The sequence below is a fragment of the Haliaeetus leucocephalus genome, unplaced genomic scaffold (assembly GCF_000737465.1).
Source record: "Haliaeetus leucocephalus isolate CR32 unplaced genomic scaffold, Haliaeetus_leucocephalus-4.0 Scaffold555, whole genome shotgun sequence".
In the NCBI taxonomy this organism is placed as follows: Eukaryota; Metazoa; Chordata; class Aves; order Accipitriformes; family Accipitridae; genus Haliaeetus; species Haliaeetus leucocephalus.
This window is the reverse complement of record NW_010972991.1, coordinates 17,926,904-17,950,658: the sequence shown is the minus strand read 5'-3', so window position 1 is coordinate 17,950,658 and position 23,755 is coordinate 17,926,904. Positions and strand designations below refer to the sequence as shown.

At 40.6% G+C, this 23,755-nt stretch overlaps 2 protein-coding genes across 7 annotated transcripts in view; both read left to right on the top strand.

The window, feature by feature from the left end:
* Positions 1-7,346: 7,346 nt before the first annotated feature.
* Positions 7,347-10,972, top strand: POLR2K (polymerase (RNA) II (DNA directed) polypeptide K, 7.0kDa). Of its 6 annotated transcripts, none has more exons than XM_010577046.1 (5): positions 7,347-7,386; positions 7,697-7,835; positions 9,372-9,435; positions 10,227-10,319; positions 10,775-10,972. In XM_010577046.1, exons 3-5 carry the CDS (start codon positions 9,375-9,377, stop codon positions 10,795-10,797), a joined length of 177 nt encoding a protein of 58 aa, XP_010575348.1. In that variant the 5' UTR covers positions 7,347-7,386; positions 7,697-7,835; positions 9,372-9,374; the 3' UTR covers positions 10,798-10,972. The 6 variants fall into 6 exon arrangements, with proteins under 6 accessions (XP_010575348.1, XP_010575344.1, XP_010575347.1 ...); XM_010577042.1 differs by having other exon boundaries at positions 7,353-7,386; positions 7,697-7,750; XM_010577045.1 differs by having other exon boundaries at positions 7,354-7,359; positions 7,697-7,750.
* A 3,125-nt stretch (positions 10,973-14,097) lies between these two features.
* Positions 14,098-23,755, top strand: part of SPAG1 (sperm associated antigen 1) — a 44,262-nt gene continuing 34,604 nt past the window's right edge. The window contains exons 1-4 of the mRNA XM_010577138.1: positions 14,098-14,237; positions 14,827-14,986; positions 15,355-15,480; positions 22,959-23,059. Of these exons, the coding sequence (XP_010575440.1) occupies positions 14,098-14,237; positions 14,827-14,986; positions 15,355-15,480; positions 22,959-23,059 (527 nt within the window). The remainder of the gene's footprint in view (positions 14,238-14,826; positions 14,987-15,354; positions 15,481-22,958; positions 23,060-23,755) is intronic.

Sequence of the window (23,755 nt, the reverse complement as noted above, 5' to 3'; positions counted from 1 at the left end):
TTAGCTCTGTGGATAAACTGAGTGTTCTGAAGCTTTACACTTTAAAGAAACTGATGGACTGACTATACATCCTCTCACCATGTGCGTAGAAAGAAAGGTTCTTTTAAACTTAGTAAGCATAAAAGCTTTCAAGAGCTACTATATATATTTCCTAGAAAAGTTACAAGTGGCTGATGTACCCATTTTAAGAAGAGATGTAAGAATACAGACTTACTTTTTTGCCATTCACACATGGCAGAGTTTCTCCACCCTAACCAGGGTGGCAATAGGTCACTGCTTTTTACAGCCAAGACACAGTAACTATATAAAAGGTGTTACGAATAATGCCAGTATGAGGGCTGTTCTCACAGAAATCATAGCAGTTCACATCAATGTTGCAAGACTTTTGAAGTTTGAATCAGGACTTTTTACTGGCATATGTTACTGGCCTTTAGAACTGGTATTTTGGAACGTAAAGCCTGGAAACAGTGATTGAATTTTAAGAAGAGACAAAAATAAGAATCTTTAAAGGTGGCTTAAACACCAGATACTAAGACATTGCTAATATCCCAACAGTCCTGACTTAGTCAAGCCCTAAGCCACCAAATACAAGCAGTAGGAACCCAAACTGCTGAGGGCAGGGGGAACAATTCTTTGATGATCTTGGGTCATTTAATTACCATTTTTTGACCCATACTGAAGGCACTTCATAAGATCACTGCAATATAGAAAGTGCTTTGTTTTGTTTTCTACTGTGAGGAGACAGCAACATATAGAAGTTCAAAAGGAACAGGATATTAAACAGCAGACTATGAGAACTTGGCATAAAGGCCTATAGAATCAGACTAATATCAGTATAAAATCAAACAGATTTAAAACAAACAAACAAAAAATCCATCCCCATAATTAAGAAAAATTCTTCCAGGAAAGAAAGGTACATAAAAATGATTCCAAGAAGATGACAAATTCTGAAGTCTGACCTGCTTCCTTTCCCTCTCCCATTTACCTCTACAAGTACCTTACTTTCACATTTGCTTTCCCTCGCTGCTTTTTCCTCATTCTCCATTTTTACTTGGTGAAATAAATGACAGCACAAACAGGAAACACGAGGGCATAGCTTTAAGCTAGTTATTACATGAATTAGGGATAAATTTCCTGACAGTGCAGGACCAAATCCAAGCAGTGTCTAGTGTTTCACCTGCATCACTTTTCAACATTTTAGGCAATAGGTTGAAAATTCTGTGTCATGAACTAGAAAATAGCTTTAAAAAGATAGGAAAAAAATATGAAGACTCTGTGTAGCGCATTGCTGCTCTTCAGTTGATTATTCACACTATTAGTGGAGGACCACATCAACATAGCTCTTCTTTTTGTAAAAGGAAGACGATCTATAAGGAACCTGTAGTAACAATAGAGCATTATCTTTGTGTAATCTGCAAAAAGAATAGAGGTTTCCTTTTCTATACTGAATTTTGGTGAACTGCAGTTAGTTAGCAAACATTTCCAGGAGATATTCCTACCAAAAATGCTGATGGACAGAGATTTAAACTTTGAATTCTATTCAGAGACAGCTATTCAAAATCTCAATCCCCACCTCCCCCCCAAAAAGGACATACCCACACTTACCTTTAAAAATATTAATATTTTCCTTAAACACAGTCAAACTAGCCACACATTTAACAAAAGTGCAAAGGCTTGCAGGTTTAGAAACTTAACATTCAGGCAGCATGCTGAAGAAACAACAAAAGGAAAACTCATGCTTGCAGTTTCATTCTCATATTCCATGGGAGAAATTACCTAAACTTATGAACAACTGAGAGTAGAGGAATTTTAAAATATTACAGTATAAAAGAATTTAAGCAAACTTGTGTTTCGAGTAACAAAAAAAAAATCACAGAAAATTTTTTGCAGCCGTAGGGGATCAGAATAGCAGAGTTAAAGGAATGTTGGTAAGTAAAAAGCCAAAAATATGCTGTAAATACGCCAATGTCCAGCAGGAGGAGCCTGTGAGCTTACTATATTGATTTTAAGATAACAGCTTTGGAAAAATTATGGAGATGCCACTGCAATACACTGAGTGAACAATGTCCACTATACTACTTTACTGCAAATCCCAGTATACACATTTTTTCAAAATGTATTACTTGAACAAATTAAGATTTGACACAAGGTCTCATTTTACAAATACAGTACAGAAGGGAAAGCCTTTCAGAGGTGCTGAACTTTTCTCATAATAGAATGAGATGTTACTTATATTCATAAGACATGCCTAATAAAACCTCTTATGACTTGTCTAGTGTTTTATAAGCACTTCCTTTTTTGTCAGGAGAAAAGTTTCATCTACTAGATTTAATACATGTCATCAAGCCCTTTTCATTTGAGGATCTTGAAGTAATTTCTGAAACTATTGTTAACTTTGTTTTAGACATCATAAAACAGATGCGCAGGGAAGAAAAGACTGGTCACACAGCAAGTCCATTACAGAGGAAGGAATAAAATCCATATCTGTTAAGTGTAGATTCTTATGCTCTATACATTTTTCATATCTACTATTAATTTTGTAGTTCTCAAATTGATCTACAAGTCAACTGCAAGCTTTCTGGCAGTTTACAGAACAAAATATTTCATGTTCACAGACCCAAACTACATTAACAACAGGATTCAGATATTTAGACAAGGGATAACTTCTGACAAGTTTAATCTTACAAAGTGTCCTAAAGAAGTAAAAATGTTAGTTACTAGAAGGCAATGTAAATGGTGCCTATAACTTAGACATGAGTTCTAGAATGGAGTCAGGCCTGTTACTGATACTAATTTACGTTCCCCAGTAACACCCACTGAACATTTATGCCTTGAACAGGATGTCTTCTGTCCTTGTTTGTCACTGTTCACAAAACAGATAAAGGCAAAGTTTTGGTGATACAAGAATATTTTCTCTGTTATTTAAACAGATATCATACCTGCAGTAAAACTGACTATCCGAAGACTCTGCTCTTTGAGCACCCAGATCTAAAAACAGAGAAGCCCTTAACACCTTCAAAGGTATTAATATTGAAGATGGCATAGTAAGTCCTATCTGCAAGATGTGGGTCACTTACCCTAATTTGTGAAGCAACTCGAGATCTTCCAAAGCAAAGGTGCTGTATTCAAAGTATTGTTTACCCCTATTGATAACCTAGAGTGAGAAAGGATGTGGAGAGAAAAAGAGAGGCACAAGAGAAGCATTAGCCCGCTGAGACAGTTTTCAGTTCGTCTATATAGGCGTTCGCTGCAACGTCTAATTACCCAGCGATGAAAGTAACTGACGACTACCTAGGGACCAGCACCCGAGGGTCTCTCAGTCACCTGGGGTGCCGGACACGAGCAAAGCCAACAGCTTCACTCCCTCATCTGGCAAATCGCTGGGCACAGCAAACAGAGCCTAGAGGTCCCCCACCACCGAGTGCAGCTGAGGCGGCCGGCGGGGCTCCCTGAGAAGGGGTGAAGGCAAGGAACACCCCGCCCCGGCCGGCTGGAGAGAAGGAGAATCCTGCCTCCTCAGCGGCTCGCCGCCCGGCTCTGGGGCCCGTTGCCCTTGGCGAGGAGCCGCTTCGCTTCTCTCCACCCACACCGGCTCCTCGCGTGCGGCTACCGCTGCTTTCCCTCGCTTGGGTTTGAACTACCCGCCCTCACCAACCGCTGCCGCACTGCCTCCCCCGCCCCCTCCGCGCTGCGGCCCTCAGGAGAGCGGCGCCGCCCTAGGGCGAGGGCAAGGCGTCGGCGGGGTGGAAGCCTGAGGAGAACTGTTCCGCCGAACGGGAGAGCCCGCTCCTCCGGGACACGAGAAGATACCGGCAAGGCTCGCCTTTCTCCTCACGCTTTCTACTTCAGCCCTGCGGCCACCCCCGCCCCACCCAGCCCACCATTAAAAGCGCCCCTGCGTCCTTCCTCCCTCCCGCTCTGCTTCCTCTCAGGTGCCTGGCGAGGGTGAGGTTTTCCCGCCTCGGTGAGAGACCGCTCAGCTCCCTGCTGGGGGCGCCCAGGGCTTGAGGGGTGGCTTCAGAGGCGCTGGTCGATCACGGCCAGCCAGAGGCTTTCACAGATAACGAGCCTTATCTGCGCCACAACCTTTAAGCTTGGGTTATAAAGGTGCCAATTAATTCGAGTTGATCGGTACATTTGTACCCGACGGCCCGGGAACAAAACAGTCGCAGAGGGTTTGTCAAGTGCCATCTCCTTTAAATCAGCTGCTGGTCGGGCGGGAGATGCCCCGTGATATCGCCTAGTTTTTGTTGTGGTTTTAGTTAATCTGTATATTAAAAAAAAAAAAAAGCCAAACCACGAATACTTGGGTGCCTGTTTTTCCTGAGCTCGGTAAGGATAACGTGGGGTTACCCACGCTCACCTACCTGCTGGCTTCAGGCAGGCGGGGGGAGCTGCCGGCGGCGGGGCACTGGCAGGCCTCGCAGCCACCGCCCCGGGGTGAAGCAGGTGCTTGCTACGCAGGGACATAGGAAAGGCCGAATAAATCATCGTTGTGTTCTCCTCCTGCTGGGTATTGCTCTCCTTCACCTCACTAATACAACATTTACCCCCGGTTATTTCTAATTTTTCTGGTTCTTTCTCTGTTTACACTTCATTTTTCTTCCTCCACCAGAACAATGTCAGATCTGAACGACAGATGTAAAACTGTCATTTGTGACTCTAAAAGCAACACCTACGTTTAAAGAAGCAAAGCAGAGGCTTTCCAGAGAAACGCTGACATTAAGTAACGTAATTCCTGTACATGAGGTTTGGCAAGTTTGCAGCCTTCCCCTTTGGCAACGTCCAGTCCTCTAGCCTTGCAAAGCCGACCCGGCGGGTGGGCAGCGGGCAGAGGCGCCTGGCAGGCTGAGAGGGGCCTGAGGAAACACGGATTTTAAAGTTACCTCTCCAGAGCCGGGGGAAACTGTGACGTTTTTAGATAAAGAATATTGTTTTGTGTTATGGATAAAAAGAGAAAGGCTCTTGGGGTATCTCCCCCTTCCTTTTTAGAAGGAGAAATCATTAGAAGCTTTATGGAATCAAATACAAGTTTTCCAAAAGTGCTTTCTGTAGTATCGTCTATTTCACGTGAATCAGAATAAATTATTTTTCAAATAGCTGTATGTATTTATAAAATAAATTACCTTTTCTGTGAAATTGGCAGCTTGCTAGCTCCTTAAAGCGGGACACACCAGCTGCAAGTTCTGTTTCTGTCACTCAAACCCGGATGGATTTATGTGACTTGGGTTAAAAATAGCCAAGAAATTGAACAAGTTGTAATCGCGGCATTTAATGCAATACACAGAAGCATCACACCGAAAAGCGTGATTTAACAAAAAGCGTCACACCAAAAAAAACAAAAAACACAAAACAAAACAAAACAAAACAAACCCTCCCAAACAAAACCCCAGCCAACACCTGAGAACGTTGCTTCTAAACAAACAAAATGAGGTAAGACAGTCTGCAACACACTTGCACTGCGCCCGCGTTTCCTTCCCATCCAAAAAGTACCCCTGCACCTCCACACCTCGCCCCACAAGCCTTTCCTCACGCTTTCCTACCAATTCCCCAGGAACTCTTTCCCTTTACGGGACCATGGAGGTCTCCCACATTGTCCCAACCCCTTCTGTTACTCTAAATCCAAGGAGCATCTTTAGGGCTGGTAAACACCAGCCCATCAGGATGGGGTTTTACCGTTAAAGCGCTCCCCTCGGAGGAGGCGGGCTTTATCACAAACGGCTGAAGTAACCGAAGCTTTAAGACCTGGTAAAACATGCTATTTTTCCAGGTCCTTTTAAAATTACCGGTTTGACAAACGCATTTTAAAATACAAAAAGAGCCTGGAGAAATAATACCGGTTGTTTGGGGGTTTTATTTGTTTGTTTGTTTGTTTATTTATCAGAAGGTGATTACTTAGTGTGCATTTACCAGGAAAGGCAGGGTTGAGGCTTCCCCCCCCCCCCCCCTCTTCTTTGAAACTCTCGATGCACACCCACACCAGCGAAGACCGCGGGGAGGAGGGGACGCGGGTAGCAATGTCACGGGGAAGTCAGGATGGAGATTAATAGCTCTGCCTTTCGCGTACCGTTTTTCTTGCACGTGCTTTATTCTGGCGCTCCAGAGGCGATATTTAGCTTTATTCATACACAGCAGTATGGAGAAGCAGGTGAGCTGTCTAAAATCATTACTGTATTTTCATTACGTTTAACTGAAATACAAACCTGGGAAAACCGCAACTATTTATTATTCCTCCAGTTTATTTTAGATAAGCTACAGGTCATGTATGAAGGTGATTTGCTACTATGAGAACAACATCAATACATTACAACTGATAAAACCTCATACGTATCAGTGCATTGGGGTGCTTAGGAAATGTTTATTCAGCATTCAGAAAGAGAAAAAGAAAGACCCTTCCTGAAACTAGGGAACGTCTTGAATGATGGAGTCATTTAAACTGGCAGATTCACAAAACACAGTATTTGTTAAACATTTTTCTAGGAATAAACCAAAGATAGCTAACTTTCCAAGACGCCTATCGAAGATTCAAAATTGATACCGCCGGCGAGGTTGAGCCACCGACCGAGAGAGCAACCGGTACCGTTTAAATCTGGTTTGCTCTGTCTCCGCTCAGCGCGTACGGGAATCGCCGGCATTTGAACGTCTTTCCTAACAGCGTCCTACCGTTAGAATAGGTACTATCGCACCTTCCAAGGGTAGTTTCATACGTGTGATACCGCCCAGAAGCTTAAAATTATCGAGGTGTGGTTTTTTTAATCCACGGATCTTAGGTAAAACGCTTCTGAAAACAGACAGGGCCTTGCGGTGAAACACCTCGGCGGTGTTTTAAAAACCTCCGCAGCCGCACGGTCGGACCCGGCGCAGGGCATTCGGGACAGGTCGGCTACAGCCGGGTGACGACACTGACTACGTTGTTCGTTCTTACGCTGTCTCACCACGCAGCTGCCGACCTTCTTCTGAGGAAACTGACGCTGCTATTCATACGAAAGCTTATATATGGCAAAAATGCCACCAACTATTCTGTGCTTTCTTTTTCAAAGCGGCTAACACCGCCCGCTAAGTATTTATTACTGTCTCGACCTCATTATTCAGCGGCGAGGAGGCCGGAGCTGGCGGCTGGCTGCCGGGGACCGACGGCCCGACCGACCGACCGACCGACCGGCCGGCGGGGGCAGGGCTGCGGTCCGGTCCGGGCCGGTCCGGTTCCCGGGCGCCTGTCCGCCGCACCCTGCGTACCGCTGGCTCGCGCGGCCGGCAGCATAACGGCACGCGCTAAAGTACACAGCTCAGGGCGGCGCTGGGCGGGCCCCGCCTCCGCCGGCGCCCCGTGTGTCGTCATCAGTCGGCGCCGAGGAGAGGGTGAGGCAGGCGGAGTGGCTTGTGCAGGTGAGTGGGGGTCGGGGCTCGCCTGGGGGTTTCGGGCGCCTCTCTTCGGAGCCGGTGGTTCCTTTCGCTGCGGGGGGGGTGGCGGCGTGGCCGTGGCGAGCAGGGAAAGGCCCGGTCCGACCTCGTGGCCTTCCCTTCTGCGTAAAAGCCCCGCGGGGCGGTGGGAGAGGCCGCGGGGCGGATATTGGGGCGGGCTGGGGTGTCTGGGGCTGAGGGGCCGGTGGGCTGTGAGGAGGGACATCCATCCGTCGGTCCGTCCTCCTTCGTGGGCTCTGCGGGACGTGACGGAGCGGGTTTGCCTCTCTTCCAGGTACCTGTGCCGTCCTCGGCACGAGCAGCGTGGCCGGCGCTCCACGTCTTCGCGGTAGGTTACGGGCGCAGCCCAATGCGCGTGGGGGCACCGGTGTGCCTTTTGGCTGTGTCGGCTTGGCAGCGCTCAGAGCTGCAGGGTAGGTGAAGGCCGGCTAAACCGTGAGCACCTCCCTGCAAAATACGTAGCTGTAGGTCACTGCTGCCTTTAGCAGCAGTATTACTGTGCTGCATGAGCAGCACCAGCTCAAGTTATTTAGCAGCAGCTGTGGTCCTCCTTAGCTCGGCTCTCTGTTTTAGAAGATGCTGCCGTTTTCAAGTGCTAATGGGTGACTGCTTGTATCTTACTGTAATGTACTGACACAGAAGGAATATAACACTTGTGGATTAAGATGGCGCTATGGTTATGGTAGAGCAAAACCTTACTTGAAAGCTGTAGAGGTTAATGAGTTATCTCCAGCTCTCTCAAATAGAGTGGCGTAATGGGGTTTTTCACAAGGTGGTTTGTCAAGTGCTGATCAGACTCCCTTAAAGGATGAACCATTTCTGTCAAGCCTACCCTTCTGTCTTCAAGACCTTAGTTTTCCCAGATGAATTTATACTGAAACAAACTGTGAAGATCGGAGAAATAATCCTTACTGTAATGTTAAGCAAAAGCATCCAAGAGTCGTGCTCGTAAAGAAGAATCATGAAGGCTATTCACTGGCACAAGGGTTAGGAATTCTTCTCTTCCATGTCAAGCAGAACAGAGGCACAGAAAACAGCAACCTCAAAAAAACTGCAAAGAGATATTCACGTTCTAGTCTAGGCTTGCATTGGGTGGAAAAAAGTGTTTACTATCTCCCTAGTGGTTACAGTAATAACCTTAAAGTTTATAGTTGCAACCGTATTTAGATGTTAGGATAGGATTACTTAAAGCTTGATAGAATGTTAGTGGAGTATATGCAACTATTCAGTCTGACGAAGGAATACTTGAAGAGTACCACTGAGTTATCAAACTCTTGATTAGTTTGGTAATCATATGCACCTATGTTAGGATTTTGAGGGCGGATTTTCTTCTCTTTGGCCCCTCATTGTTTTGTTTGTTTGGGTTTTTTTAATTCCTATTACTCTTTTACCTACAGTCTGTTCCCAGGATTTTTAATCCCTTAGATCAATGAAAAGGTAGATTAGCTTAGCTAGTGTATCGGGGGGGGCGGAATACAACAAGGCTTATCTTGTTCATGATAGCACTGTTGTTATGTGAGTAATACATAAGAAATTATTTATGTTTCCAGGAAGGAAATTCTTACCATTGGCGGGAGGGGGGAAATAAAATATTATTAATTGGGCTTTAATGTTTAAAATCCTGTTTAATAGAAAATGTTGTGCTGTCTCCATTTTTGGAGGTTTTCTATACGAGGTTGGTAAAGCTCTGAGAAACCTGATGTTACTTTGCTTTTGAGATGTTGAACTAGATGACTTTCTGAAATCTCCTCCAACCTGAATAATCCAATGTCCTGTGTTTCAAATACAGATGGAATTTGTGTTTACTTTGAAGGCAGTTTTCCATCTTCTGTTAGCTTTAGATCGAGATATTAAAATGATTGTTTATACCTTGAAAAAATAGTTTAAAAACCCCCAAAACAACAACAACCAAAACCTGGTGTGCATGTTGTGGTTTTTTTTTTTTTCAGAACATGGATTCACAGAAGGATGTTCAGCCTCCAAAGCAGCAGCCAATGATTTACATTTGTGGAGGTAAAGAAAAGACATCAGTGAATTTTTTTACTTGTTACTGGAGATGTGGTATTTTAATAATGAAGAATGCATAATCATTATACTGAAGACTACATAAATGCAAATAGTTGCAGTGTGGATCCTGGTGTTCTTTAAAGCTTTACAAACCGATGGTACCACATATATTGGGAGTATATGGATCGCAATGTGGAAGTAATTCACTAGAGCTTGTGCTGCTGCATGGAGGCCCTCTGTCTCCAGAGGGTGCTTTCTCTAAGTGTCTGCACAGATAGTGGACCTTCTAATTTAGTGCATCTCGGAGAGTTTTTTTTTTTTAAATACGTGTGGTCACTCAGCTTTTACTGAAGTGCAATAGTCAAATTCTCTCTTACCTATAGATAAGTCAACAACTTAAAATTGGTGATTTTGAGTTGTCACTTCAGGAATCTCTGAAATATTTTGTCCTTTAAGAAAATAAATGTGGGGCTTGGGGGACTGAGCTGAAGTTTTCATTAGTAGAGAGTCTAGTTGTATCAAAAGTGGACTGTATTCTGTGCAGTAATAATTTGGTGATTTTTAGCAAGATCCTCTTTGATCTTAATATAAGTGAAGTTTGTGAAATTTTTTTTTTTTTTTTTTGAACGGTATCTTGATATCATTCGGCTCTTGATACAAATTCACTACAATTATTTTTTTATTATGTTTGTTTGCCACAAATAGGAATTTGACTGTTATGACTTTTGAAAGTTATCTATGCATTAACAATGTTGGTTTTGTTTACCCACTCCCTTTATCTTCCTCCATCATATCAGAATGTCATACAGAAAATGAAATAAAGGCAAGAGATCCTATCAGATGCAGAGAATGTGGCTACAGAATAATGTACAAGAAGAGGACAAAAAGATGTATCCTTTTACACATGCACTTGAATGCATTTGAGGAGCTGTGGATGGAGACAAGTTATATAAGGGAAATGGAATGGAAGATTTGAGTAATTATGTAAGAATCCTTCAAGGCCAAAAATCGATACAATAGAGCAAAGTACTGTAGGGAAATCTCTGCAGTGTGATTGGGCACCTTGTTTTATTTTCTGGCACTTTCTCTGTTTTTTTCCATTTTCTATGCAAAATATAATAAGCTAGGATAGTCTGCTGGGTGACATACTGTGAATTGTTGATATTTTTCAGCCTTTTAAGAAAAGGAAAGTGTTGTGGGGTTAATTAAAGATGACTTTTGAAATGCTTTTATGTAGTTAGTTGTGACCTTAGATTTAGGCAGTCTCTCCCCACCCCCAATCTTTTTTCTCCCTAATCTTTTTTCAACCACAATGCATTTTTTTTCTTTAACTGCACTATTCCAGTGGTGGTTTTTGATGCCCGATGATGTCTGCTGAAGATATAGTGACTTCATGATGCAGTTTAACCTTTCTAATAACTTTGCTCTGTAAATCCATTCATGTACAAATGCACGTTTTTATTGTGTTTTAAGAGATTGAAATATTAAAGTTTACTGTGATAACTAAAGTTTGTCTATATTGTCTTCCAGCAATAGATTTCTGAAGCTGTCATTTAAATTGTAGTCGGAGTATGCAGTAATTTAAATTCAGTGGTATTGTATTCTTTTTGAGTTAACCTTGTTTTCAGTACTCTCATCTAAATTTGTTTGCATTTTAACTTCGTTAAACATTCTTTGGACTTCTATGAACTGCATAAAATAACTGGTTTGAATAAATTCCACTGAAAATAAATAGAAGGCTATACAAGGCTAGGTCTGAAACACAGATCTGGATTTCAAAAGAGCTTTCAAAGGACCTGAGACACCCAATTCAGCCACCCAATTATGGAGAAAGTGTCAAAAAAAGTCATCTCTCAGAAGAGGGGAGGGAAGCAAGGTAGACATTAAGCAGCAATGTGTAAACAGAAATTCCCAAAGTGCTTCTTGAGTTGGTTGTACTCAGGGAAGGAATTAGATCTGTGCTATAAAGATAATTTGGGTAGTGTCCCAAAACTAAAATAGCATCTTGCTTTGCTTTTCAGGTGACTTCTTGGGGGTCTGTAATAAAAAGATTGAAGTGGTTGTTTTGTATTGATGAGCCGAAACTTTTTGCATCTGTCTGTTTAGAGCGTGTGTTAAGTCATAGTAAAATAGCCTTATTGCAGAAGTGTACTACAAAATACTGCTGGTGTGTGCCTGATGCTAATTTAGCCTCCTTAAGTTCTTCCAGATACCAATTGTGATGGTGCTAGTGATGCTGTTAATGTTGAGATACTATGTTTAACTCTTACCTTAGTACTTACTAAGGTATCTTTGTTACAAGCTTCATGACCCTGTACTGGCTCATAAATGAACTACAGTGGGTTGTTTTAGGGGCTAGATTTTGTTTTGGAGCCGTTTGGTTAAGATTTTCTTGGGTATCTTACCGGATCTTAGCTATGAAGACGTATCTTATCTAGGTTGTTCCTTGGAAGCCAGATGCACAAGCCAGGTGCACCCGAGTGTAAAGGATAACATTTTGCTGTCCGGTTGTTCACCAGACTGGCGTGCGCCTTAGGCCTGCGCAACAGAAACAAGGGCTCGGCTGTTGGCGTGACTGCTCAGAGGGGTGAGCTGGAGGGTTGCCCGCTGAAGAGGGGGCGCTCCCAAGTGCCGGAAGAGGCCTGGTGGGAGTGAGGGATGGGTTTGGGTGGACTGCGGCCGGGCTGGGTGCCTCTGTCTGCCGGACGGACGTGGAGAAGAGCATCCCCTGCCCTCAGGAAGGGGTGCGGACCTGCTTTAGGAAACAGTGCCGGGGGATGGCAGGGCTGACGGGCAGTACTGCTGTAGGCACCGGGGGAGACCGGCGCTGGGAGCGGGACGGGTTGTTCGAAGCTAAATAAAATGCTACACTGAAAACAAACAGGTGATGTTTTATTAAAGCTACACCCCCAAGGGAGGGGCGGGTGTGTCCGTCCCCTGCCGGAGGTGGAGGGCTGGGAGCTCCGCCGCGCCCCCTCCCGCCGTTTTCCTCCGCCCTGACCGGGGGGGGCCTCGCTCCCGCCCGGCGGAGGACGGGGGCGCGCAGCGCGGCCTCCGCCGCAGCCCAGCTGCGCATGCGCGGCGGCCAGCTTGAGGCCGGCGTCGCGCGGCTGAGGCGAGGGCCGGGCCGCGTCCGTCTCCCGCAGGCAGCGCGGCAGCGGGCAGGTGGGTGTTGGGGTCCGCCACGCGACGCCAGTGTCGCCGCTGGAGCTCGGCGGGGCGCCGCGGGAGCCTCGCGAGGGGCTCGCTGTGGAGGGCAGCCCGGTGTCCGCCCCGTCGTCCGCCATGTTGTACGTAGCAACAGTTGCTAGGCGCGGGCTGGCGCGCTGCCCCGGCTCCGGCTGCGGAGAGAGGGGAGGCTTTGGTGTCGTTTTGAAGGTAAATACCTGGCTCCGGGGGATGAAGGTTGTGTAGTCGGCGGCCGCGGAGCAGGGCACGGTGCTGCGGCTTCGGGGAGCTGCCCGCAGCCGCCCGGAGGAGAGGAGCGCGTTTGGCTGTGGCGGTGCCGTGGCCGCGCGCAGCCGAGGTGCCCTGGTTACCGCGTTGCCCGAGAGCTGCTCCGGGCACACGAGAGAACTCCCTAACGTTTATGGAAATACCGAAACGGGAGAGAATGTTGCCGTTTTGTCATGAGTGCTTCTCTTGCTTTTTACTGCTGTCTAATTATTTCCTGTATTCGTCTGTCTCTCCATGCGTGTTGCTTCTTTTCCTATACTGAGACTGTAAATTCTTGGGGCAGAATCCTATCTTTGTGCAATACCTAATTATGACTAGTTATTATTTAAGTGATACTGTATTGTAAACATTTTTCTGCAACTACAAATTAATATGTGTAATTATGCTAGGCATTAGAACACAATTATTTTAATTGGGTTTATATCCCTACGTAGTTGTTACCACATACTAGCTAGCTGCCCTTATTGTACTTGTCAAAAATAACTGATCACTTTAAGCACTATATAACATGGGGGGAAAAAAGAAGAATTTCTGCTCCATAGAGCTTGGAATCAAAATACAGAAAGATGCAGATAAGCAGATCAAACGTACAGGGAGACAGGAAGCGTCCAGTTTGAACATCTCACTTCATCAGTTACAGACTTACTGGAAAAGATTCAGATTAGTACAGTAATATAATCAGAGACTTAGAAAATGCAGTTAGTGAGGAAAGACCAACAACTGGATTTATTTTGGCTACAGAGAAGGCAAACGTTATCATTCCATTAAGTACACTGAGTTGGTTAACATATTCCCTCTGAAAAAAGTAGAGGGTCCTGCACCATTTCTCCTTCATCCCCACCACACTTGGTTAAAATAGGTAATACCATATTGTGTTTAAAGAAAAACAGAGAATGTGGTGGGCAGAAATTGGCAATTTTTCTTTAAGCAGTCTTTCCGACTTGTTCTGCCTTGCAGGAGCAGTAGAGTTGTATGTATTCTTTCTCTAAAACAACTCTCATTTATAACCATACTTCTATCAGTAAACCTCTGTCAAGAACAGTTTGTGTGATCAGGTCTTCAAATTTGAAATTTTTCTTTTGTGGCAACAGGTCTGCTTCCATAACAGAGTATTACTTCAGAGCATGAGCAGGGTTATTCCTTAAGTCTGCATTGCTTCAAAATATAATTAAGTGCCTACAGAATCACATTTTTTCCTTCTAATATTTAGTTATGGGTGATGACTCAGTACCATTTTTGCTGGACCAAGGAACCACTAAAACATATCAAATACCTATTAGTCATCTGGACTACAAGTTCATTGAAAAATGCACAGATGTTAAACACCTGGAAAAGATTCTCAGGGTATTAAGGTAAACATATTTTCTTATCTTCTTTACTAATTATATTCCTGTTCTGTAAAATTCAAAGGAACCCATACTTAAATACTCTGTTTGTCTTGAACCTCTTTGTAACTTTCTAGTTTAAAAATTAAAATACAAAGTTAAAGTAATCATGTTGAAAGTGTCCAAATGATAACACTAGAAATCCAAGTCCTGTTTTAACCATCCAAAAAGTTTGAGTAACTTGATGCCAGGTTTTTCTCAAATGCTGCTGCTGGATTTTGGTTCTGTCATGAAGCCAGCTTGTCTGGCTGTTTGTGGTGATTTCACATGCCATGCCTATTTAACTTTTGCTGAAAATGACATGAACATTTTTTTATGCACACTGTGATAATTTTGAACTGTGTATGTGTGTCCATTGGAAAGTTGTTGAAGGTTAACTCAGTGGAATTTTCTGATCAAAATGTTATTAGGGGACAGTAGAATTCAGTTGTAACAGGAAAATAGTCCTCTGCAGTCACTGTGGTGGCCACACAAGAGACTACACATGGAGAGAAATATGGAGGATGCAGTGCAGTTTAGTTCTTTTTTGTAACTTTTATATCTTTGCATTTTAAAGGTCTGGTGAAGAGGGATGTTATCCTGACCTTACGTTGTTTTGTGAAAAGCGTATCGAGCATTTAGATCCAAGGAGCAGAGCTCTGAGAAGAGATAAGCCTGCAGCCACAGCGTCTGATTTCACAGCTGAAGAATGGGAAACAATTAATGGTGAACTGATGGTACAGTATAACTCTAATTTATAATGGTCAGTAATATAATCACTTTGATGTATCAATCTTCCTTTTCTTGTGCTTAAGTAGAATGTAATTATTTGATTAAATGAGGAAATGATCAAAGGATTATGTTGAGGGTTTTTAAATTATTTTCTTGAATCAATGTCTCTGACTCTTTAACGCCCATTTTAACTCTACAGATTTTTTTTTGTAGATTGCTTTTTATTCAAAAAAGCACAATTGGTTTTTGTCTTAATTGCTTTTCCCCATTAAGAACAATGCATTGTAAGGATAGTTGTTAGGGTCATTGTAGACTATGAAGTATATCTGCTCTAATGCTTCGAGGTACAGATATATTATTTATTTATTTTCAGAGCTGGGTGACAGAAATGAATGAAGATGATAAGAAACCACAGTTCCTGAGAACAGACACACTGCATGAAAGACAAGATAACTTGCCTCCTATCCGTTGTTCCAGCAGCTGTCTTCCTGCTAACCAGGTATCTCCAGTTTTCTAATGTATGTTAATTGTATGTCTTTCTAAAATTAGAAAATTTTATACGTACAAACTTCTAGTCGTTGAGGCTTTCTTACTAGATTTATTTTGTTAACCAGAAAATAAAAAAGTTTAAGTTCCCTTGCAAGAAGACTAATGCTTAAACAAAAGTACCTCCTTAGTACTAGCATGTGTCTTGTAATGTTTTAATTCTGATCAAGAATTCACTTCTGGAGCAAATCACCTTTTTATGTTCTTTGATTCACATTTCAAAGTGGTATTTAAGCATATGAACTAGGTTCCTTTTGGATGAAATTATGCCAGGAGATTTTCTCTGGCTGCCAGTAGGCTTTTTTTCCATGAAAGCAGACAGGAGCTAGTCCAAAATAAACACCCTGAAACACATACAGTATGGATGTTGGACCCTCTGCACCAACTGTTTCACTCTATAGCCACTTCTATATTGGGTTGCACTGGTGTACGTGTACCCTTTGATTCCCCTTATTTTATACCTTGAGTTGGTATTCCAGCTTTAGCCATAAAGCATACTTCCTAATTTATCCATAAAGCATACTTAACAAATATTCAGACCTACAGAATAAACATTTACCCTTTTTCCTAGGTATTAGTTTCATCATGTTTTTTTCCATTTAATTATCTGCCTGAAATATGTTTTGTCTGTGACCAGCTTTTCTTACTAATACTAAATGCAGTGCTATTGGAGGGGTTGGCAGAAAAGTAGGTGTGGAATGCAATTTTTTTGAATTGTCAGATGTTATCATGGATGGCTTCAGTCTGATTCCCACTATTTTCTTTGGAATTCTGGGACACTTATAACAAATTCACTAAAGGATTTTTCTTTTTGGAAGTTTGGAATTGAGAATAGTTATGAATGGATCCTTACAGGTCATGTGATATTTCTTATTAATTGTTAATTTGACAAATTTTATTGGAACATTTATGTATTGGTAAATTCCTGATTTGTGTTCCTGTGTTGTCAGAAACTAGTTATTGTCAGCTGGTGCTTAGACATCAGACCAAGGCATTTGGGATAACTAGGCACTCTCTGTTATGTGGTGTACAAAGAGGCTGGGAACTCCAGTGTAATGCTTTGTAAGTGGTTAGTATTGAGACTAAGATGTGCTTTTGTTTTGGGGTGGTTTTTTCATTAATCTGTCTCTTTCACATTTTGCAATGTATGTTCTTCTTGACTATCCTGTTTTGCTGAGATGAAGAGTCCCACTGTAGCTTTACTCTTGATTTATGTCCTGTATAAGTGTTTTCTAGAACAAAAAATGGTAAATAAAATATGTGAACTCAGTGAATCCAGATTAGAATATAAGCATAAAATGGTGGAAAGTAGCTTGAAATCTAGGATATACAGTTTTACTAAAGAAGATGTGTTCTCCATTCAAAGACGAAATATTTATTCAGATTTTTTTTCTCCTACTTTAAAGCATGCAACAGTCTTCAGGTCAAGTTTCTATCAGTATTGTTCCCCATACAAGGTTTAGGTGTTAGCATTATTACCCGGGAAACCTAGATACAGCTTTATGCCTTATCTATGGTATATGATTTCCATTCCTTTTGTCCAAGCAGATGGCCTCTGAAGTAATTGTAACCTGTCCTGGAAGAGAGAAGAAAGGCCTGAAATTGAGTTTTATTTATGTAGCAGTGCAGTTATACCACTACTAGATCACTACTGAATAAAAAGAAGCTGTTTCTATAGTGTACACTAAATTTATACCTGTAATAGGAAATCTAAAAAAAAAATTCGATTAATATACTTAATCAGTTTTTATTTCTTTTCTTTCTTGCTGATAAAGCTATATGTAATCTTATAATTTTTAAATATGTTTTGCTAATCAGTTAGGACTGTAATTATTTTTTACACTGGCATCACATAATTTTGTAATGTGGTATCAAGTATAAAGTTGGCATGATAAACTTCTCCTTTCTCCTAGAAAGAAATTCACAAACCCTTCCATAATTTCATGTTGTTATCTGATTGGAGACTGTTCATCTGATCTGATATGTAAAAAGTTCAGCATCTTCAATGAAGCCAATTCTGGAAATCCTTATTGACCCTAAAATAGCAGATTGCACCAATGGGTACAGGTTTGGTAAATGGAAGCATCTTGTGTCTGTAATCAGATTTTCTTGCTGATACTAAATGTAGGTACAGTTTCAATTCACTACTAATAGCTTATAACTCTGTATGGTGTTTTCTTTTTATTGGTGTGAAGTCATGGGGAAGATTTTCCAAAAATGAATAGAAAAAAAGAGTGAACTTTATGCAATATTTCCCTCTTTAACACAATATGGAAGTTTCTGTCTTATACCCATTTTTCTTTCATGCTGCCCAGGACTCTGAGGTTACATCTGTACTGCAAAATAAAAGAGGACTGGAGAGACAGCTTGAGTTTTTCTGTTCTTAACTGTCCACATTGCTTAATTATTATTTTTGCTGCCTCACTTTTTCCAGGACAGAACTAAAGCATGGGTTTAAAAATACTTACTTCCAAAAGACTGTATTGATGGGATTTCAGCAGACTTAGGTTCCTTTGCCAAACACAGTTTCCTAATACTATTCCAGAAATATTTCTGTCCTCAGATGCCTCCTCATGCTACAGTCCAGGGCATGCAACACACATGCCAAGTTTTATGTTATAAAAATCCACTGTGATGTTATCTAAATAGTCTTCATATTATTTTGAATACTCTGAACTAAAAAAGAATACTGGTATAGCTGACACAGAATAGTAGTGTCTTAGGCCATCACACAGGGCACAAAGCAGAACCAAGGCCAAATTCTGTGTCACCTGAACTGAAGCCAGCCCATGCTTTGATCTTTGGTCCAGAAATTGTTCACTGGGCTTCAAACCCTGTGGGATCCATGCATTGTGAGTTCTGGCAAGAAATATGACAAGGGCAGAGGGGTTTTTTTGGTTTTTTTGTTCCACTGCATGCAAACATATGTTTTTTATCAAAGCCTTTTGGATGAGGTGCTCTGAAATATTACTGATTAAGAAATTCCTGAATCTGCTGGAGCTGCAACTTGGTTACAGTGCTCCCAAGAATATGAGACCTAGAATTTTTTAAATTGTGCATTTTCAAGTCAACATTTCTGCCTTATTCCTTAAAAGGACATGCTGTAGTTCTCTCCCTAAATTAAAGTTGCATCAGTGTAAATACCTTGAGTTTTCTTCTGAAAAGTAGTTTCACTACTTTTGTGCTCGTTTAAGTTAAGGACTTCTGTTTTGAAAAAAACATTTTATGTTTATTAAATTAGTAAATTTGTAATGTGCACCAGGATGCATACATAATGATAACTCGTATTTCAGGAAGCCATACTTAGGAGTTACCTCCTCCAAACACGCGCTGATCACTAAATGTATTTGTCATTTTGTCTAGCTTCTTGAAAGACTGAGCTTATTAAGAGTAATTCTGAAGTTATATACTATAATAGTTTGTGTAACCTAACATTAGAGATAGTCAGAAGTGTTTACAGGAAGGGTCACATTTGCATTATGTAAATTGAGATGTTTACATCCAACTGCAGAAATACTTCCTTCTTACAGTGTCACCACTGGTAAAGCTAGTTTAAGAGGTTGCTATTTGTTTCTTTGGTCCAGTTTATCATGTGCTCGGTTGAACTGGTAGATAAATTTAGGGATTGCACTCTAATTTCTATCAAATTGTTTGTTTGAACCCAGATAATTGTAAATCTGCAACTCTACAAACAATTACGTTGGTCCAACTCAGTGAATGATGGATTGCAAGTTAAGAGAAGGGCTGAACGGCCAGGACAGAGTAGATGGGAATATTTTGAACTGGCTGTTCCACTGTGGAGTACCTGTTTGGAACCACACCTTGCTATTAAGTATTGTTGAAGTCAACAAGCAGGGAGGGACCTATCAGAAATATACACAGAGGTAGAAGACATGCCAGAGGTGCCAGCTATGGAGATAGGTTCCATTAGTGCAGGAGATGGGTTGTGATACAAGTCAGTCAAATCTGTTATTGGGACTGATTGTTGCAGGAAGGTCCTAAGGATAAAGTTTAGGTAAGGCAAACCTCAGTGACGGAGCTTGTCTAAAAGCTAGAATGAGTGTAAATCATCTTGGGAATTGGCTTGAGTGGAGTGTGAAATAGCCAGAAGTCCAGACACTATTTTGAAGTCAAACATCTCTGTTTGTTGTGAGGGTTCCAGGGACTATCAAAATCTGTGCATTGCATTCTCTTCGGAACGGCAAGCCTAAAATGAGGTTACTGATTCAATCTCAGTGTCAAACACCTCATCACAAGGCTGGGTTTTCCCAAGACTTGAGTTCTCCCTTGCTGTGTTGAAAGGATGGTTTGGAAGATGGCAGCACAAGATACTAATTAGGAAGAGCAGTCTCCTATCTGAAAGTTTTATTCAGTGCCTCTGTGACATATAACAGGGCAGTGGAGAGAAAGTGTGAGAATGAAGAGCGCCTCAGATTACAACGATATGTGAAATACATGAAGATTTTCTTTAAAGCAAGATGAATTAAGTTTTCAAGACTGCTGAGATATTACTAGTAATGAGTAGTTACTAGGAATATGTATTGCAGAAACAAAACAAAACAAAGTCTGTGAATTTCCACTTTAAAAAAATGTCTTACAGGCTGGCTGTTTCTCTTTCAGAACAAAAAATCACAAAACAAAGAAAGAAACAAGAAAAACATACCACGAGATTACAGTGAATGGGACAAGTATGTTAAATCTTTAAGTTTTTATTAAATCTTATTTATTTGTTTAATAATGGAACATGGTGGTTGTTTTTTAAAGTATTTTCCAGAAACATAGTATTAAGGTCAGCATTTCAGGGAATTGTAAGACTTTGGTGAAACTTACGTTTTTCATAACAAATGTTCTGTTGAAATGCAAATGATTCATTGTGGTGCTAACAGCTGAGAACAAGTTAGTCTATACTTCTGTACAAGCTGCATGAAATATAGGAACTCAGCAGAAAATATAAATACAAAGTCATTTTGTTTCAGATTTCATTTTTCAGTATCTAAGATATAAAATTTATGGAGGTACGTAAAAGCAAGGAATTACAATTATCAGTTTTTTGAAAGCACTTCTAGGGTTATTTAACATATGCTTATAAATTCAATCTTCTGTGTATCTAAAGCCACAATTCTAAATTAAAAACAAAACTGATGAATCCTTATTCCTGCACTGAGCCCCACTGACCTCAAAGAATGAGCTTGAGGCGGGTGCGCCAGTTTGCTCAGATGCAATTACACATAATCAGAGGTTTAGACAGTAACTGACTTATTTCTAGAGTGGATGGAGCCCTGATACAAAGATGCTCACTGCATCATGTAATGGTGGCCTATTACCCTCCCAAGTTATGTGACAGATTGATGCCCCCAGATTGTTGAACACGGAGGGGGAAACGCACATGCTTCTCTCTTTTGCATGGTAGCAGCTTCTGTCTAGCTTCTGAAATCTGGAATATGATGCTGTGGTATCAGAGTGAGGAGACACAAGTTTCCAGTGCAGTAGATGGGGAGATAAATCTAGAGACTGTGGGGTTTGGGTAATGAAACTCTTAATGTTTCACTCTACCCCAAAACCCCTACAAAAACCCTGTCTGCATAAGATGCTGTTCTTACAAACAGTTGTGCATATCAGTTATTTTCATGCATGTATGTTTCAGAAATTGGGGCCTTCCTGGTCAAATGTGGACAAACAAAATAGGTTATCAAAATAACTTCTGCAACAATTTATTCTTTTATTCCTCTTTCCACTGTATCCTTTCAAGTAATGATTTGGGGATTTTGTTTACAGTTTTATGTACTCAATCTTTAACTTCTTCAGCATGCTGATAATACTACAGTTTGTGAATATTCCCATATAATGTATTTATTTTGGATTATATGAGTATACTGAAACAGAAGTTATTTGAAATAAATTTTCCAGTTTGAAGCATATCGTGTTTTGAAAACATTTTGAGGATAATTTCAAAACCTTCAAATAATTGTTTAGGCAATTTCTGAACAAAATGTTTCACTTCATATTTTAAAACCACTTACCTTGAAATGTGGTTCATTTACAATAAAAAGGTAAAAGTAAGCTGGCAAAAGATCAGAATCAAAATGGAGAACAATTAGTCTTACCTGAAAAGGTATTGAATTGGATAAATTTTTGAAATTTGTGTGTCTATTTCAGATAGAAATTATTCATATTAATCAAGATTATTGTATAAAGCAAAGGCTATTTTTCATTAAATCTTACACAGAAAAGTAGTTAGTGTAGTGCTTCCAGATAGTGTAGGAATTGGTTATTACTCTGTTTGTTTTATAGGACTATGGCAGCAATATTTATTTGATATAAATTCCTAAACACTGTTTTCAAAAGCTGTTTCAGAGTAGCCTTGGAAGTGTCTGAGACTGTTTTGAAATCTCTCTCACGTTTACCGTATTAGTTGCTTTGAAGTTGTTTCTTAGGTATTTTGGCAAAGGTTAATAGAGGTGTTTGATAGGGCTGGGATTGAGACTGATGATACTGTTTCTTAAATTTTACCTGTCTTTTGGGGGGAGATGGCAAGGATGTGAAGCAGACATTTTTCTTGGTTTGGTTTGTTTGCTTTTAACCAGAAGGGAGGAAGAAGAGGGGAGGTAACGTATAAGCAGGAGAAGCACACACAAAAAAAACAACACAAGGAAAGGAGATAAGACTAAGCATCTTTTTCCTAACTAGTCATGGATAATTGAACATGGCCTTTATCTCTCTTTTTTCCTTTGGTTTATAATGGAAATATAGTATGCCCTTCTACTAGTAGAGGAGTCTTGCTATGCAGCATTATTGAATTTGTTATTTTTATTAATTTAAGGTTTGACGTGGAAAAGGAATGTTCTAAAATTGATGAAGGCTGTGAAGAAAGTAACTCAAAAGCAAGATTCTTTAGTAGGCCAAGTCTACCTATAATTGAAAAGAAAATAGACACAACTGGTAATGTCTTAGAAACATATAATTTTTCTTTAATTGTAATACTGTGTTGTAGAGTATGAATACAAATTGAACAGTTAAAAGTGTCTTTATCTATTTTTCAGCCCCTAGAGATGCTAAAAGTTGTTAGGAGGTCAACTGAACTTGAAGCCATATTTGAAAAAAATCTAGTCTTGGTGTTAATAATCAGTTAAAATATTTATGTTGCATTTAGGTTGAGAGCACTAGGTAAGGAAGTAAAGCATACATCTGCTATTGTAAACCAATGGTATAGGTTAGCCAACCACTTTCATCTTGCACTTTGAATTGTATGCCTATCAGAAGAATTTAGGGTTTTATTATAGAAAATAAAATACAAATTTGTCTTTTAGTAATCCATGTTCTTTTAAAAAAGTAATACACAGATTATGACATTCAAAGTATTTTAGCTCACTGTTTTAATTGCATCTTTGCAAGTTGTTAGTTGTTATGTATAAATATTTTTTTCTAGGAATGACAAAGAAAGAGAAGATTTTTATTGCTACTCGTGAAAAAGAAAAGGGCAATGAAGCCTTTGCCAGTGGCGATTACATGGAAGCAGTGATATATTACACTCGGTGAGTAAATACTATTGTGTTCTTTTATTTTGATGACTGTTACTTGTGAGTATTATTTTTAGAACAATGTAATTAAAGCATCTTCTTACTGAAGCAACTAATGACAATTAGATTATTTTCAAAAGGGCAAAAAAGATTTGACAGAAAAATACTTAAAGCACTGTTGCATCCTGATATTAATTTTTATTTATCAGGAAGAGAAGTGGATAAATAGTGATGGGATGCAATCTGCAGGTGCCACAAACTTTTCCAGATTATTCAAAACCATTGAGAATCAAGGGCAAGTTTGCAAAAATAGAAGGATAAGCAGCATGTTGAGAAACTAAATTAATTACAAATTAATTCTAATTAATCGTATCAGTAGGATTGTCTCAGTTGTTAATAAGTAAAATTGATTTAATAACCTCTTCTTAGGACAAAGAAAAATCACTGTGTGCAGCTTCATCATAACACTGTCTGTAATTAGTAGCTGTCCAGAAAGAAAGTATATAAACACAGGATTAAGAAAAATGAGACTCTTAACAGGTTGCTTGCCTTATTTAGTGCTCAGTGGACTACATTCAGACTGTGGCTTTATTTATAAAAATAGAGGTTGTTGCTACAGGACCTCTGTTGTATTTGTTTCAAAAGTAGAAAAGTGCAAGGTGAACAGAATTGAGCATGTCAGGAAGAGAAGGATAGTGTTTCAGTTAAGGT

Coding starts and splice junctions, on each gene's coding strand:
- POLR2K (XM_010577046.1), top strand. CDS start 9,375: ATGGATTCACAGAAGGATGTTCAGCCTCCAAAGCAGCAGCCAATGATT. Junction 9,436..10,226: donor AATGATTTACATTTGTGGAG/GTAAAGAAAAGA, acceptor CCATCATATCAG/AATGTCATACAGAAAATGAA. Junction 10,320..10,774: donor CAAGAAGAGGACAAAAAGAT/GTATCCTTTTAC, acceptor GCACTATTCCAG/TGGTGGTTTTTGATGCCCGA.